We start from the raw sequence: 18,077 nt of genomic DNA, 5'->3' as shown, positions 1-18,077 counted from the left end.
AAATTATTCATTTTTCATTTGTAATGAGTAAGTATTATGTGGGGAAGTATTTTGAAATTATATAAACATTCCATTCCTCATCAAATCCTCCCTCACTCCCCCTCCTTCCCTCCCTCCCTGACGGTTTGGATTCGTGGTCTCTTATTTTATTCAGTGAGTTATAATCTGTTACCGTCACTATTATTTTGATGCACAAATCGTTCCAGATTTGACCAGAGACTTCTGTGTCCTTTTCCTATAGCCCCATCACTGTTTGAGCACTTCCTTACTTCCCTGACTAAGAATCACGGCGACCTCTGGTATTTGTCGTCCAAATTATGCCATTTCCTTCTTCGCTGTCAGCTCACGTTTCTTAGGCCTGCCAGCGTGCCCACCTCCAGTGCTTCCTCTGCGTTTACTGTTTAACCCGAGGAGCCAAATCACTGGGATCGGTAAGAGCATGTGGAAGTGAAAATCACTGTGTTCATTTCTGTTCGGCCCACACCACACTTCAGTTGCTCTGCTTGTGGCCAGGACCTGGGTCAGGCAGAGGTTCTCGGGCCTGTGGCCCTGCCAGATCCCCGGCTTAGGGAGAGGCCAGGTGTTCCCTGCTCTGGGTGTCCTGGGTCTCCCTGCCACGGCACCCAACCTTTGGGCCAGATGCTGGCCCTCTTCCTCATCCCTTCCGGCTCCCCTCCTCTGTGGGGCTTTCTTTCAGGCTCTCAACTTTCCGCCAAGTTTCTTTCTCTTTTTACTGTCTTTGCTGCCTGTAATCTAAGCCTGATTCTGCTACTGATTTTCTGGGCCTCCATTTTCTCATCTGTAAAATGGGAGAGGGCCCACCGTGGTAGAGTCTAAAGCCCCTGCTGGCTCTGCGCTCTCCCAGCTCCTGATTCTGGCACACGGCCTTTTGTTTGCCCCTCTCTTGTCCTCCTTGTCTGACTTACATATACTCTTCCCCTCTGCAATCTGATTCTCTTTAGTGTCTCTCCTTCCTCTTTCTATGACTTTATTTCCCTTTCAGAACATCTACTTGCTATCTTAACTTTTCTTTCTTGAATCTATTTCTCTCTTTCTCCCTTTCTCTGTTTCCATTGCTTCCGACTCTACAGTCTCTGCCTCTCTCTGTCCTTCTCTCTGGCTTTCGACCTCTTCCCCATCTATGAGAAGTTTGTTCTGAATTCTGTTTCTCCTTCTTATCCCATTACTACTTGACCACTGCTCCTGGACTCCCTGCCCAACATTGCTTTCTCAGCCTATTCCTGAGTCAATGTTTCTGGGTCCCCACCCTTTCCTATTCCTGCCCAGAGTTCCCTTTCTCATTCATGCCCTGGCCTGGGGCTGGGAGCTGGGAGCCCCTACCCGAGCCAGGCTCCTCCCTGTAATGGAAACAGCAGCTGTGAGACTGGCTCCAGGAGGCATGTTGGGTCCAGTTGGCTGCCTCTGTCTCAAAGAAGCTCAGAAAATCAGACGCGGCTCTCAGATGCGGTGTCCCCTCCTGCCAAAGCCCAAACCCAGGGAGCGGGCACCAGCTGCACAAGCAACCTCATCCCATGTTCGGAGGCACCCGCACCTGTACACACACACACGCACACACACACACACACACACACACACAGCCAGGCCATGAGCACTGGCAATCACCTCTCACTGGGAAATGCTGCTGGCACTCAGGGTCATCTAAAAGGTGTTTCCTCTCTTCGGAGGCTACTCTGGCCTTAATTGCCAGTTTCCAGCCTTTGGAATGTTCGCCGCGTGGCCATGGATCAAGACTCAGTAGGAAGAGAGAATTCTGACCCATCCGTGGATTGGGTTCTGGCTTCGTTTCCATCAAACCCACAGGTTCTGCGCCTTGTAGTCTGGCCCTACGCTTTGCAGAATCTGGATTTAACATTCATTTACTGGCAACTCCCTACCAGTGCCAGGAGCACCTGTCACCCCACACATACCTCACAGCAACCCTGGAGGCAGACACAACGGTCCTCCATTCCACAGCAAAAAGACGTAGGCTCCCAAGGTCACAGGCCAGTCAGAGGCAGAGTCTGCAACCCCCACACACCTGATCTGCCCACATTGTCCGTTACCCACCACGACAACCCAACAGTGGCCATTTGACGGTGGGAGGAGACGCTGAGAGATCCTGTGGAAGCCGGCCACTGGCACCGGCTCAAGTCCTGGAGAAGGAACAGCAGAACTGAGTGCGTTCGGGTCTGATATCCAGTGGGGGCCAGGCCACCGTCATATTTCTGACGAAAGGCTCGGATCTGCATATGGGGGGGGGGGGTGAGGGAGTGTGGCACTCAGGGTTGGAGGTGAGGCCCCATCATGGGTATCACACCCTTACAGGAAGCCAGAAAGCCCCAGATGTCAGAGTGAGGAGCAGCAGTGCCTGTTTGGAGATGCCCAGCTGGTCGTCTGATGGTAGAGGAAGGAGCAGCCTTCTGCTTGACTCACAGCCCAGACCCCTTGACATTGAGTCAGAGTGGGCGCCTCAGGTCTCCAGGGCCTAGTGTTGGCTCTGTGCACGTGGTCCTGCTCCCAGCCCGGGGTTAGTTCTACAGACACTGCAGGGCCTGCCTGTCTGGGGTCCTGGGGCCATGGACAATACGTTGACAGTGCTTCGGGCTGCAAACTCTCAGGCCCATGGCCTTCAGGGTGCTGACCAGGCCCCGCCTGACAGCGTGGCTCACTTCCTCATCATGCTGCAGCTCAAGGTTTTCTAGATGCTCCCAGGTCCTCCTGCTGTTTGCCGCTGGCTCTCTGTCCGCTGGTGGGTCTCGCCAGCTGCCCAGTGTTGCTTCTCTCTGCTCAGCCATTTTGCTGAGAGTGGGGCGAAACGGCAGGCCAGCTCATCAGCTGCACACGCTTGAGGAAGGGAGGGGCTGAGGTTCACCAGACCGCAGAATCCATTCCAAAGCGAGTTGTTCCCACCGCCTTTTGTGCCTCCACCTTCCACTGGGTTGCAATCCTCTCCTATCCCCACCGGCTACCGCGGGGGCCCTGGCCTCGTCGCCTGTCTTCCTGGAAGCTAGGAACAGAGCTGACATAGAGGAGGGGATCAGAAACTGTTGAGGTCACAGATGAATGAAGAGGCGAATCTCAACAAGCTGGAGTAATGAATGGGAGGTGCCCCGAGTGAGTTTATTAAGAATGAGTGAGAAAAAAAAAAAAGAATGAGTGCCAAGATCCTGCTCACGCTGGGACAGGGGAGTGGGCATGTGCTGCTGGTGGGAGAGCAGACCCTGCAGGTGGCACTCCACACTGTGCGCAGCACTCGGGGCTGCCGAAGCCCAAAGGTAGCCTGGGGGCCCCGGCAGCCCATGGGTGGGCCTGGGCCTGCTCAACCCTGCATTAGCCTGCAGCACCGTGGCAGGTCCCAGACCTCACCTTCTGAGCAGAAAAAGGGCAAACCTCATTGGGCAAACCTCCCATCTTGAGGCCTGCCCCGTGCATGCCACCCCTGAGATAGGAGCTCTGTGGCCTGGACAGTCTTCCTCCCAGACCCCACCCCCTGAGATAGGAGCCCTGTGGCCTGGACAATCTTCCTCCTCAGGCTCAGGGCCACGGCCCAGGCCAGGGGCCAGCTTCCCATCTGAGGCCCACTCGCTCCTTTGTGCTCTGGGCCGGACACTCCCTCAGCCCAGCCAGGCCGCTTGCTCCAGAAAAACGTGAGTTTGCTGTTTATTTTTTTAAGTGTGTGGAACTGGGCTTAGCTCTCTGCAGGGGCCGCCTGCCCGCACGCTCATTCCGAGGCCGTTTCCATCAGACCTGGTCCCTGTGATCAATCCCTGGAGAGATCAGGCAGGACAGCAGCACATGAAACAAACGCAGAAGGAGAAGCTCAGCCTCCTGAAACACTCGGGTAGGACGGTGAATTCACACCCAGTGGCTGGAGGAGGTGAACGGCAGGCTCCACATTCACAAAGTTAATTTCCCACATGAGGAAGGTGCAGCGGAAGCTCCTGGGCGGGCTGTGAAGTGGGTATTTGGTACCCGCCCCAGGTGGCAGGATGAGCTCACTGAATCTGTCTCCAAGAACCTTCCCAGCCCCTGAGCAGCTGCCCCCACAGAGCTCCCACACGGGCCTAGACCCGTCTTCATTCCCCAGAACCACTGGTAACCTAACTTTCTCTGTTCACCTAGAAACCCCATTAGGGACTCGAGAGACCCCTTTACTTCCCACTTGTACTTGAAAGTCAGACGAACCCGCCTGAGCCATGCATGCCTCACCTGTGAGTGCCGAGGGCCTCCGGCGTACTGAGCATTGCGTGGCGTGTATCTCGTTGAATCCTCCCGGCAAGACCAGGAGGGACACTTATTTCTCCATTTTACAGAAGGGAACTGGGATCTGGGCTGTGAAGTCCCCTCCCCGAGGCCGCCCTGTTCCTGGAGGCAGGCAGCTGGGTCTGTCTCTAAGCTTGTGCTTCTCCCCTCTCCCCCTGCTCCTCACGGACTCTCACCTGGTCCTCTGTGCCTTTGGTTCTTTCACCGGCCAGAGCTGCCAACAAGCTACAGGCCAGGCCCGTGCTGGCTGAGCTGTGCCCTCCTGCGGGAAGCTTTCTACTGCCAAGGAACTCTAGTGCAGGCCAATTACTGGGGCCTTGGTGCCCTCTGCTGGATAAAGACTTCTTCTGGCTCCGTGCACACCCTGTGCTTCTACCAGGACTTTCTCTCTGGAGGCGGACGCCAGCCCATGGCCCCCTCAGACAGAGAAAGCGTGTCTGATTACAGGGCTGGGCCCCCAGGACTAGTTGGCTAAAGGCTAGGTTTGGTCAGATGAGCCCTGGAAAGAGCTGGACTTGAAAGGCCATGGCTACTGGGTGGACGGCAGGATGGAGTGAGTGGGGCTCCAGCTGGGGGTGTCAGCCCTGGATGGACCCCTGTGAGTCGAGTCTGCTAAGGGCTCCAGGTGCCAATGTGGGAGGTGCCAAGGCAGGAAGATGGACAGACTTCAGAAATAGGGTGTCTTCCAGGTGAAAGGAGACTTGGGCCCCGGTTTGACCCCCAGGCCTGCGTGTCAGCTGCATGGGTTGACCCTGGCCCTTTCCCTCCAGGCACACAGCCAACGTCCGGATGTGCCTGGCACTCCCTGGTCTGCACATTTGCTTGTGTCACCCCTTTCTCCTTAGGTGACCTCCCGAGCTGCTCCTGAGAAAACCTCCCCTTTGTCAAGGCCTGGATGGACGAAAGCTGCCTTCCCATGGACTCTCTCAGGGAAAAATTGTGCCGATGTCTTCCATTTGCCCACCAGATCCCCTCCCTGCCTTTACCCACCCCTTCTGGGCCCCAGGAGGCTGCTCTGCATAAGCGATACCACCGGAGTCTCTTGCCTCCCTAAATGACATTGAAATGCCAGAACGTCCTTGGAACGCTGTGGAGGAAAGAGTCCGAGGCTCAGGAAAGTGGTGCATCTGTTACATGCAATCTGCTCTCAGCCCTGGGAGACGCTGAGGTCACACCCTTCGCCAGCGCATTAAGGAACCCATTCATGGCGGTGGGGGTACCTCACCATCCTCGAAGGACTCTATGAAGCTTGTCCTCTGTAAGCCAGGGGTGGCTGGGGGAGGGGGGGTTGTAATCCAAGTTCATGAGCTCCTTGTGGAAATGGGAGCCCAGATAGATGGCAGCACTGAATCATCAGAAACAAGCTGAACACAATGACCAAATAAGCCACAGATGTGGAGTGCTTCTCGGTTCTTGGGGTGTGTTAGGGATCCGTGGGGGTGGCTAGCTAACCACAGGGTCCCCCAGGGGAAGGGCAGGGAAGCCTTCCAAGGCGCTGCTAGACACACACAGGAAGACAACGCCTAGGTCTGCTGGGTGGGGACCTGGAGTCATCACCGTGCGGATGCATTGCCTCAGACCAGGCCCCAGGCTGAGCAGCTCGCAGGCTCAGAGCTCTGGACTGAGCTGCCTCCTGGGTCCCAGATGTCATACGTCTTCCTCCAAGGGCTCCTGCGGTCATTTACCAGGTGACTGTTCTCTTGGAAAAGGGAAACACCCAGCCCACCCAGGAGGGTACCAGGCACTGGCTCTGTTGCTGGCGTTGACGAGGTGGGCTGCCAGGAATCCTGCTGCCAGCAACCCGAGGGAGTTTGGCAGTGGATCCTTCCCTACTTGAACCTCCAGATGAGGACTCGCCCTGACCGGCGCCTCGATCGCAGCCTGTTAGACCCTAAACAGAGGTTCCAATGAAGCTGTGTGCAGACTTCTGAGCTACAGAAGCTAAGATGTATGTTGTTTTAAGTCGCTAAGTATTGTGGTAAGTTGGTATACAACATGGAAAACTAATGCAATGCATGATATCTTAAAATGTTGGTTAAATTAGAAAAAATCAGAATACTAAATGCTGAGGAGAATATGGTGAAATTTGTACATTTTAAAAAATATATATTTTGATTGATTTCAAAAAGAGGAAGGAGGAGAGAAAGAGAGAGAGAGAGAGGAAGAGAGAGAGAGATCAATGATGAGAGAGAATTATCGATTGGCTGCCTCCTGCATGCCCCACACTGGGGATCGAACCTGCAACCCAGGCATGTGCCCTGACCAGGAATCAAACTGTGACCTCCTGGTTCATAGGTTAACGTTTAACCACTGAACCACGCTGGCTGGAGAAACTTGTACATTTTAATGGATATTAATACTATTTTATTTTATTATGAAAGTTTTCAAACATACACAAAAGTAGGAAGAACAGTACAGTGAACCCAACTACAACCATGGCCTAGATTCCTTCCATACTTCATTTATTCCTCCCTCTTTTTGTGTAATAATTTCAAACAAACCCCAGACATCTTGCCATTTTCCCTTACACACATTCAAGTATGCTTACTTCAAAAAAAATGTCCAATTTTTTACATAACCACCTTACCATTATCATACCCCAAAATTTAAAAGTAATCTGTATAGCTAATGCTCAGTTCATATTCAAATATCTCCAATTACCTAAAGTATATCTTGATCCAATAGATTTTTTTGGAACTTGCAATATGAAACTATATGCAACAAAAGCCTTAATAACATTTCTCTTCTTTGATCCAGTATGACTATTTCTGAGGATTTATCCTAAGGAAAAAATTCAAAAGATTACAAAAGCATGGTATCTATTAAAAAGTTGTTTACAATGGGGAGAAATTGAAAACAAATCAGATACGTAGGGTATTAGGGTGCAATCTGGAAAACAGAGTCCTCGCCAGTAGTTCAGTAGCAGGAAATTAGAAGGGGGAAGTGATGGCAAAGCTGTTGTGATTGGAAGCCACTCAGAGATTGGTAACCGCAGGAAGTTTCTCCCACTCCTGCTGGGGACGGACAAAGGGAGGAAGGAGGTGGTGGTACCTGATTCTAGACATTGGGCCACATAGGAAGGGGTATCTGAAGAGGCCAGAACCAGAGAGGAGACCCAGCCCTTGTTGGCACATTGTCCAAGGTACACACACACACACACACACACACAGAGAGAGAGAGAGAGAGATCTCCCCTTCCTGGTTTCTCCCTTTTTCTTGTGTTCCAATCTCCTGTGAGTGTCTCCAATTGGCTGAATGGCTGAATCTGGCCAGAAGCCAGCGGCAGGGGATACCAGGAAGTAAAGTTTTCAGGATTAGTGCCTGCAGGACACAGGTCCCTCCCTCGCCTCCCTGCTGGGAGCCCAGTAGGGTTTGGGAAGGGCAGGGAATAATCTGAGAGCAAACAGGCATATGTCTGGCACATCAACAGAGGCCCTAAAATCTTTCCGGCATAAAATAAGGGCTAAATAAAAATATCCAACAAAAATATATTTTCTAAGTTATAACACATTCACTCAATGTGCTTGTGTAGAATTATGGAAAACACTTATATGGATTATAAGATGACATTATTACCAGTCTTTGCTTTTTTCTTTTTTTATGCCACCTATCACTTTCCAACAGAAAAGATAAATCTACTTATTTGTCATGTGTATTGCTTGTTCACTCACACACATCGCTCTCTACTTCTGCTATAAAGTTAGCTCTGTGAGGGGCAAAAACTTTGGGGTTTTTGTTTTGTTGTTGATGTAGCTCAAGTGAACATGCCTGAAACATAGTTGGTGCTCAGTAAATATTGCTAAATGGATAAAGTGATGTGAAGAAGGCAAAATACAACACTCACTTCACAAGGTTGTTGTAAGGGTTAAGGGAGAGGGGGTATGTATGATCCCTACCACTTGGTAGATACTTCTTGTACTTAGTGAAAGCTGATTTGACCTAAGTACAAGAGAGAAGGTGGGGGAGGAAGGGCTGACAGTTCACTGGCGAGTGGTGTCTATCTACCCATAAAGTCCACCCTAAAAGGGAAGAGAGGAAAGCCTTCATGATAATTCCCAAAGAATCAATGTGTTATGATGAGCAGAAACCTGGATGTGTAGTCACCCCTCCACTTACTAGCTCTGTGTCCTTGGTCAAATTACCTAACCTCTTCGGGTTGTACTTTCCTTATCTATAAAGTGGGAATACAGTAATAATAATACCTGTCTCAGTGGGTTGTATAAATAGTGTTAGCACATAGTGGGTGTTCAATAATGCTGGGTTCTTTAGTGCTGGCTCATCCTTCCTCCTGGGAGTCCCCAGCCCGGTCTGGAGCTGTCCGGAGTGCTGAAGACATCTCCCCTCCCTCCTTCCCTCCTCCCCTCCCTCCCTCTCTCCCTTCTTCCCTCCCTGCCTCCCTCCTTCTTTCCCTCCCTTCCTCCCTCAGGTTCTCCCTCCTTCTTTCCCTCCCTTCCTCCCTCAGGTTCTCTCTCCTTCATTCCCTCCTTCCTTTCTGGCGTGGTTCCCCAGAGCCCTGGAGTCTGAACAGATCCAATTTTCCAAGTGGCTTCTTCAGGTTCCTGAGGGGGGCAGTGAGGGAATGAGCCGTATATGAAGCCTCAGGCAAGAGTCACTGGCAGCTGCAGGCAGCTGGAATGGTGACAACCTGGCTGCCGTGACAATGGGGGCTCCCCAGGCCAGAGCCTGTTTGAAGAGCTTGACATCGAGGACCCTGGTGCAGGAGCCTAAGAGCCCCAAAGAGGCATGGAGTCAGCCCCAACAGCGCAGTATGGCAGGTGGGTCTTCGGGGATCTTGTCCTGAAGGAAGGCAAGAAGGCCAGGGTGGGGGTCAGGAGGGTGACCCTTGGGTACAGAGGTGGGAGGGCCTTGACTCTGACAGGAATCCCCATTCCCATTCCCTGGCTTCCTGGCATCTTCCCTATTTGGGGGGTTTAGTCTGTTAATGTAGCTAAAGGCTTCTTTATCTTTTTGGGTTATGATCGTGTGGAGTTAACTAACTCCTTGAACTTGACTCTATGAGCCAAGCAATCTGTGGTTAAAAATGGAAGTGGTCTCTCTCCAGGAAGGTGTGCATTAGCCCATCGTGCCAGAGGTGGGAGCACTGGCAGCCACATACTCCTGGGGGAGGGGACATGGACAGCCTCAGAGACAAAAGTCACCTGTTTCCTGATGTTTATTAACAACCCGGACATCAGAGCTGAAGGATCTTTGGAGACCTAAACATCTAAATTAAGCCCTCCCTGTAGAAATGGAACAACCGAGGCGTAGAAAGAAATGTGAACTCCATCCCGCAAATCAGGAGCAGAGCTGCAGCTAACGCTGGCTCCTGCCCTGCCCACCTGCCCCCCCCCCCCCCCCCCCGGCTGACCCTGCTACAGGCCTCAGCCTTCTGTGAGTCCCTGCAGGCCATCAGATGCAGGATTCCCAGACACTGAGAGTGGCCAGCAGGCAGTGGGGCCAGGGGAGCCTGCTGCTGCTTTGCGGGACCTAGGGAAAGCCCTTCTTATTCCTCCTTTTGGTGCCTCGGTTTCCCCACCTGTACAGTGGGGCCTTGACTTACGAGTTTAATTCGTTCCGTGACCGAGCTCGTAACTCAAATTACTCGTATGTCAAATCATTAAAGTGAACGAGTGAGACACGTGATGCTGGGCTGATGTTGTGGCGTTCACTGTGACGTTCGCTGCGCCAACCAGCAGTGGGGTATCTGAAGCTGGCTCATAACCCGAATTTTAGCTCACAACTCAAAGCAAAAAATCGGCCGAGAGACGGCTCATATCTCGAAGAACTCGTTAGTCGGGACACTCGTAAGTCAAGGCCCCACTGTACACAGAGGAGTTGGTTTAGGTGTTTAGATGAGGTATTCAATAAAAAGAGGTGAGTTTGCCTTTGCCTGGGCCATGGGAAGCCAAACCCTATTTCAGCTCAGCCCTAACTTCCGGTGAGACCTCAGACAGTCACTGTCCCACTCAGTCAGTTTGCCTCTACTCAGGGCCTCGGGGAATACAGGCAGAGCAGCGGGTCACAAGTGCTTCGGAAAGTACAAATTGAGGGGCGAGTGGCTGTCATTAGTATCAGCCACATGCGCTGACATTCCCACCCGGAAATGATTAGCTCTCTGTGAGCCCAGAACAAGCCCAGCTCCTCCCAGGGGCTCGTCCTGAGGGGCGGGCTGCTAGGAGCCCACGTGGAGCATCATGGCAGAAGAGGAGGGAGGGCGCAGAGGGCTCCTCAGAGGCTGGCGGAAGAGCAGCCGTCCCCCCAAGTCTCCGAGCCCTGAGCTGGGAGAACCCTGGTATCAGACCCGGAGGAAGCACAGTTGGCCAGCTCTGGAAACTGGCTTCCTTACAGCCGAGGGGCCGAGGCTCTGAGAGGGGCAGAGGCAGGACTGGGGCTGGAACCCAGACTCCCACCTCCCGGCCAGTTCTCTTTGAAGAACCCGCCTCCCCCCAAGATCCGCAGAGAGTGATGGCGGTGGTAACTGTGCCGATTAGAAAGTGCCTGCTTACGCCCTTTAGTAAGTGCTGCTTCCTCACCTACTGACACAGTGAGTGTCCCCATAGCACTCTCTACAGTGCAGTCTTCACACAGCACTCCGGTGGCTGTTCTCATCTCCATTTTACAGGTGAGGACGCTGAGGCTCAGAGAAGTTAAGCGTCTTGCCCAAGGTTAGGGGCTAGTGCAGCCGTGGGCAAACTACGGCCCGGGGGCCGGATCCGCCCGTTTGAAATGAATAAAACTAAAAAAAAAAAAAAGAAAGACCGTACCCTTTTATGTAATGATGTTTACTTTGAATTTATATTAGTTCACACAAACACTCCATCCATGCTTTTGTTCCGGCCCTCCGGTCCAGTTTAAGGACCCATTGTGGCCCTCGAGTCAAAAAGTTTGCCCACCCCTGGGCTAGTGAGTGATAAAAGTAGGATGGATTCGTCTGTGTGATTGCAGGGCCCTTCTTATTCCTCTGCTCTGAACATAATTTCTAAGGAGCTGCTCCGCACAGGCCAGCACTGTTGGCATCGGGAGGGTCTACTCTTACTCTCTCGCTCTACACTTCCCAGGGACAGCTAGTTCCAGCGGGGCCTCCCCTGGGAAGCCCTCCCTGAGCCTCCTCAGGAGGCCCTCAGAGCCTCCCCACTGGCCCTGCCTACTGCCCGCACTGTGGGCAGCTCTGTCCCTGGCTGGGACCCGCCTCCCTACCAGCCTGGCAGCTTCTGAAGGGTGAGGAGGGGTCTCATGCCTTCCTGGGGCACCCAGGTGGAAGGCTACTGGCTGCATGTGGGGGGACTTGGCTGAGTCCCGTGGGTGGGGAAGGGCAATGCTAGGGATGCAGGCAGAGGCCAGGCAGGGTTGCCCGGCTGCAGGACGGCATCGAGGTCCTGGCACAGTAGGACGGAGTGGGGAGTGCCCCAGTCCAGAGGCCCTCCCTCAGTTCCCCTGCGTTTCCTCACCTGCACAGTAAGGATAGAAAGTCCTCTGACTGCACAGGGCTGTGTGGGGACCAAGAGGGAACTGTGCACATGCATCGTAATCCCTCTAGCCACAGACATGCGACGGGGGAGCTACCTGACCCTAGCCCTGCTTACACCGGGGGACCCATGGGTTCCAGCAGGGTCAGGTGCTATGGAACGGTGCTGGGCTTGAGGGTAAGAGGCAGGGAGGTTCCGAGGCACCAGGAGAACTTGGCCCACCTTGGAGGGCGAGTGCAGGGAGAAACAATAGCAATAGATGGACAGAGGTAGGGTTTATGGGACACCTAAGTTCCAGGGACTGAGAGAGTAAGTGCCTCACATTACGTTCACAACTCCATGAAGTAGCTTTTATTATCCACGTTTTACCGAAGAGGAAAATGGGGCTGGAAAACTTCAGAGACTGGTGTAGGGCCATGAGGATGGGAAGCAGTGAGCGAGTCTGGCCAGCTCCAGCTCCAGAGCCCACACGCTGAGCCACCAAGCGCCAGCCCAGGACCAGGCGTGGGCATCATGGGCCTCCCAACATCACGGGTCCAAATCCCTTGTTTTACTAATGAGGAGGCTGAGTTTCTGGGCGGGGGGAGGGGCGTGTGGGTAGCTGTCTCCAAATTATGTCGAAAGTGCTGGCAGAAGATGCTGGAAACCTTGTCGTTCTCTCTCCCAGGACCGCAGGGGGGCTTGTACCCTGAAGGTTGGCACTGGAGACTGCTGCACGGGAAGACTTGCCCGGGTCTGCGGGAGTCCCCTTTCATCCGTCCGAGGAGAGCCCCTTCCCTGCCGCTTTTCTCTGTGGCTCTTTGGGGTGCTCTTCTGTGGGCTGGCTCCCTCCCCAGTCGGGCCTGGGGGGTGGGGACGTTTACCTTGGGGGTGCTGGGTCCCTGGGACTGTGACCCCATCTTTGCCCAGGCTCTCCCCAGAGTGGCCGCCCAGCTGGCTGTGGACCGAGCCAACCAGGACTCCTCACTGATGCTGGGCTCGCGGCTGGCTTCCGTGGTCCTGCCCACGGGCTGTGACACGCCTCGCGCCCTGGCCACATTTCTGGTCCACAAGGACGCCGTCGCTGCTTTCGTGGGTCCTGTCAACCCTGGTTACTGCTCAGCGGCAGCCCTGCTGGCCCAAGGCTGGGGCAAGACCGTCTTCTCCTGGGCATGCGAGGACCCTGTGGGAGGAGGTGAGCTGGTGCCCACGTTGCCTTCGGCCGCCCACGTGCTGCTGTCCGTCATGAAACACTTCGGCTGGGCTCGTGTGGCCATCGTGTCCTCCCACCAGGATATCTGGGCGGCTACAGCCCGGCAGGTGGCCGTGACCCTCAAGACACACGGGTTGCCTGTGGTGCTGGTGGCTTCTCTGGGACCCGGGGAGCAGGGGGCCACAGAGGTACTGGAGCAGCTGCGCAGCGTGGACGGCCTGAAGGGTAAGTGCACGTGCTGCCTCCCTCCTGTGGGCAGCCTGGACTCCATGTGGCTGCTGACGGGGAGTTCCCTCCCCATCAGACGCTGGGCTGAGCACTTGACCCCGCGTTAACCTCCCAGAAGCCCTGTGAGCTAGTCCTGCTGAGGCCTGCACTTTGCAGCTCAGAGAAGGGAAGTAACATGCCCAAGTCACACAGCTGGCAAGTTCAGCGGAGTTTGAGTTCTGATTCAAACATCAGCTGTGGAGTGGGAGCCAAGGGCTGCCTTAGTCCTTGCCTGGTACAGAGAAGGGGATGAGAGCGTAGGAAGGGAGCCCCAGGGAGGGGGTTAGAGCCAGTCTTTTTTTCTTGGAATTAGACTCAGAACTTTCATGGATTCATTGATGGATTGCTTGATCGCTTCCTGAATTTATCAAGCCCCTGCTGTGCTGGGTGCTGGGTTGCATGGGTGCTGAACAGACAGGTGCTTATGACAGAGAGGTCAAGGTCATCCCAAGAAGCAGAGGCCGGGAGCATCAGAGGGGGCACGGGGCTGGGACCCGGAGGACCAGAGGAGGCTTCCTGGAGGAGGTGACACTTGACCTGTCTTTAAGGAAGTGGTTACCCAGGGAGATGCATGGCAGAGCGGGTATAGGAAGAGGTGTCACCTGGAAGACAGAAGGGACCCTAGAGTTCATCTAGGTTGGGGGTTTTCACACTGTGGGCCATTTGGGGCCATAAACTAACTTAGTGAATCAGACCAGCATTACAACAATAAGAAAGAAAATGAAACCGAAAGGGATAGAGAAGAATGAAGCAGAATGGAAATACAAGTAGTGAATGGGAGAGTGCATTGCAGATAGCAGGATGAAGTCTCGCTCTTGGAAACCTCCTTTCAGTTTTGTGAGTGCACTCACGTTTCATATACTCATTTGAGAGCACACAAAGGCAAAATGCATTTCTTACCATTGGGCACAGTTTGAAAACCACTGAGACCAACCACCAAGTTCTAGATCCGGGGGCACTGAGGCCAGTTCTAGGGAGCAGGGGCGGGCTGGCAGCCCCCGAGCTTGCGTGGCTGGGTGGTGACTTAGAGCAGAGTGGAGCAGGGACCTGGCCCAGGTGTTCCCGCTGCCCCTCGGGGTGGGGCCTCGCTTCTCTGAGCCTGGTTTTCCAGCAAGTGAAAGGAGAAGGAGGAAACCCACCTTCCAAGGAGCAGATGTATGTAACCGAGTGCTGTGTAAACATTCAACCAAGAGTCACTGCGCAAGGCTCTGGGGATGGGGGAGGAACTGGCTGGGTCCCAGCAGTGAGGCTGGAGTCTGGCAGGAGACAGATGTGTATTTAGACAACAGAGGAGCCCAGAGGCTGGGGGAGCTGATCTACTTGGGGGTGGGCAGGGCTTCACAGAGGAGGTGACATTAGGGCAGACTCCCTCTCCGACACTAGCAGGAGATTGCATTCCAGCCACTGTGCTGACTTGCAGGAGCCAGGATGCAGAATGGTTAGGGGGCACATTTTCTGGACTCAGCCAGGATCCCACACTTAACCCATTTCCTACCAGCTGTGTGACCTCAGACAAGTCACTAAACCTCTCTGTGCTATAATTTCCTCATCAATGATATGAACCTAATAAAAGTCCTTACTTCATGGGTTGTGAAGAAGAGATAAAGTGCCCTGCCCTGCACACAGAGAGCACTGCTTACAATCAATATAGGCTTTTACCCATTAGCCTCCCCAGTTTTGTGCATTAGCTCCCTCGTGTGGCCAACTATAGAACAGCTCCAACTCCAAGCAAGAGAGAGGGGAGGTTTGGTGAGAAGTGGAACAGAAGCCAGGCAGAGGAAAAGGGACAAAGAAAGCCCTGGTTCTGTGTCCCTTCAGTCCTGGTGGGTCTCTCTCGGAGGACCTTTCTTACTATTCTGAGGCCAAGACGGGGTGGCTCCCGCCCACGTCCACATAGCATGGCCACCCAGGCTCAGCAGAGGCTGGGCTTCAGGCTCTGACTTCCACGTGACCAGGGTCCTCAGGCCCCAGCAAGGAGACCATCGACCTTCATTGGTGGCTCCATATTCCTGGATTTTTTGGAGAAAGGGCTTGCAACAGGAACCTGGGGCCACTCCTTAACCTCTCTGGGCCTTGGTTTCCTCATCTGAAAGTAGAGATAATGATAAACATACTTCTTAGTACTGTTGTAATATCAAATGACTAAATGTTTGCAAAAGTACTTCAGGCTAACACAGAGCAAGCTGTCAGTATACACTAGCAATTGTCAGAGACAGCAGGGCACAGGGAGGGTGGGAAGTGGGTCATGATGATTGGGTGTGCCGGCTGGAAGGGAGCTATTCTCAGGTGAGATTGGGTGGTCCTGGATGTTATGGCTACAGAGGGAGCAGATAGAGGGCATATTTCTCCTTTCCCCAGACTGATGGGGAGGGAGGGCGCTTGGCAGTGGCAGCAGAGGGTGGAGGAGGACCTAAGAGCTCTGGGCCACTGACTTCTGGGCTCCAGGGAAGGCTGCAAAAGTGAGCCTGCCACATCTGCCTCCAGTCGTGGTGCTGTGCATGCACTCGGCGCTCCTGGGAGGCTCTGAGCAGATGACCCTTCTGAGACAAGCGTGGGTCCAGGGCCTGGCAGATGGGAGGCTGGTCTTCCTGCCCTACGACACCATGCTCTTCGCCTTGCCCTACCGGAACCGCTCCTACCCAGCCCTGGGCCACGGTGGGCCCCTTCGGGAGGTCTATGATGCCGTGCTCAGCGTCACCCTGGAGTCTGGCCCCATGGACAAGATCATCAAAGCTGCCGGGGCCAGTGAACAGGGAGCCGCCCACCTGGAGCCAGAGCAGGTAGGTCAGTGCAGACCCTCACACGGTTCAGAGCACGGGGCCAGGGGCAGGTGTGCATGCACTCCGCCCCCATGCAGGCCTTCCTGGCCTTGGCCAGCTGCCCACCTGGCCTGTCAGTCCCACTTCCCCCGTGGGCACAGGACCCGTCCCTTATTTGACAAAGGGTCTTTGTCTGGTCCCTGGAATACTCTTTCTTTCATAGGGTGTGTGTGTGTGTGTGTGTGTGTGTGTTCTTTCTCATATTATTCACTCTTTGGACTGCTGGGTCACTTCACTTGAATCTCCTTTGCTTCTCTTTTTTAAAACTCTGACTCAGTTCCTCTATTTGTCATTTCTGGCCCAGCCTCTTTCTCTTGCAGACATTCTTCCTCTTCTTGCTCTGTATCTCTCTAGCAAGTTGTGCAGATTAGAAGGAGAGCGTGTTGGCAGTGTGGGAGAGTGGGAAAGTTTTCTGGAGTCACCACAGTGAATCTGAGGAGTATTGGGTGGGGGTTGTGGCTGTGGCTCTGCTTGGGCTCATAGGACTCAGGTGGCTGTGCTTCTTGATATAAGAAGACAATGGTTCCTAGAGGTGGTGACAGAGATTCAGATGCTGATGAAGGGTCATTAAGCCAGTGATTCATCTGACAAATGTGACGTGAGTCTTTCTCATGTGCCACTGTGCCAGGTGGCGGGGACACAATGATGAACAAGACAGAGCTGGCTTTCAAGGAGCTTCCATTCTGTTGGTGTGAGATAGACAATAACCGAGCAACCTGACAACAAAATTTTACAGTGATAATGTTGCCAATAAGATAAAACAGGGTAAAGTGACAGAGAGTGGATGGGGTGGAGAGTGGGCAACAAGAGATAGGATGGGCAGGGAAGCCCGCTGAGGAGGTGGCACTTGAGATGAGTGCTGAGTGATAAGGAGGCAGCCAGGTGAAGCTCTGGATGAAGAGCAGCCAGGTAGCAGAAAACAGCAAGTGCAAAGGTCCTGGGGCAGCATGCGCTTTAAAGCCAGAGGAGCAGGTAGAAGGAGTGGCTGGACTGTCCTGAGTGATGGGGAGAGGGATCCAAGATGAGCTTGGGCCTCATCATGAGGGTCATTCTGGGCCGGGGTTGGGAGCCTGAACTTAACATAAGAGAAACCATCAGTGGGCTTAAGTAAGAAATTATTTGATTTGTCTTTTTAAAAACCACTTTGGTTGCTTTATGGGAAATGGCTGGAAGAGGGCTAAATGAAACAAGGAGGCCCTTGGGAAGCTCCTGTGTGGTCCAGGTGAGCGGCGAGGGTAACACAGACCCAGGTGGGAGGAGTACAGTTGGTGAGCAGGCAGTTGAGTTTGGAATAAATTCTGAAATAAAGCCAAAATGATGTGCTGATGAACTGGAAGTGAGAAAGAGAGGAGTCGGGAATCAAGCTGAGGTTTGAGATACTAGGCAAGTGGCAGTTCCATTTCCTGAAATGAGGGAGGGAGGACGGGCTTGGTGTGGTAGAACCAGGCAGGCCCTTGCAGGACCGGGAGTTCTGTTTGGGGCATATTAGGTAGATCTGAGGTGCCTGTGAGACGTCAGGGTTGGTGGTGTTGGTGGCCATGATGGTGGCAGTCATGGGGATTGTGAGGCTGCTGAGTGGGGACTGAGGCGATGGTGAGATCAAAGAGAGGAATATGGTGGAGGGTTGATGGTTAGGGATGATCATCCTGGCGATTGCTGCTGGCAGGAGGCTGGGACTCAGACATTTCTGGGGATGAGGGACCTTCTCTTCCACAGGTGTCCCCGCTCTTTGGGACCATCTATGATGCTGTGGTCCTGCTGGCCCATGCCCTGAACCGCTTCAGGAGCCATGGGACAGGGCTCTCTGGGGCCTACCTGGGGGCCCACACAGGGGCTCTGGATGTGGCTGGCTTTAGCCAGAGGATCCGGACAGATGAGAAGGGCAGGAGGCTGGCTCAGTACGTCATTTTGGACACAGATGGTCAGGAAAGCCAGTTGGTCCCCACCCATGTCCTGGACACAGACACGTGGCAGGTGCAGCCCCTGGGCAGGGCTATCCACTTTCCAGGAGGGGCCCCTCCGGCACGTGACTCCAGCTGCTGGTTTGACCCCAGTGCACTCTGCACCAGAG

General features: G+C 53.8%; 1 protein-coding gene across 1 annotated transcript in view; it reads left to right on the top strand.

The window, feature by feature from the left end:
• LOC308525503 (guanylate cyclase D-like) overlaps positions 1-18,077 on the top strand; it is a gene marked incomplete at both ends in the record, with an annotated part of 50,233 nt that overhangs the window by 5,924 nt on the left and 26,232 nt on the right. The window contains 3 exons of the mRNA XM_081100311.1: positions 12,565-13,145; positions 15,672-15,967; positions 17,723-18,077. Of these exons, the coding sequence (XP_080956437.1) occupies positions 12,565-13,145; positions 15,672-15,967; positions 17,723-18,077 (1,232 nt within the window). The remainder of the gene's footprint in view (positions 1-12,564; positions 13,146-15,671; positions 15,968-17,722) is intronic.

Source organism: Myotis nattereri, assembly GCF_964212035.1.
Source record: "Myotis nattereri genome assembly, chromosome: 9".
Taxonomy (NCBI): Eukaryota; Metazoa; Chordata; class Mammalia; order Chiroptera; family Vespertilionidae; genus Myotis; species Myotis nattereri.
The sequence above is the reverse complement of the archived record's forward strand: the minus strand, read 5'-3'. Positions and strand labels throughout refer to the sequence as shown.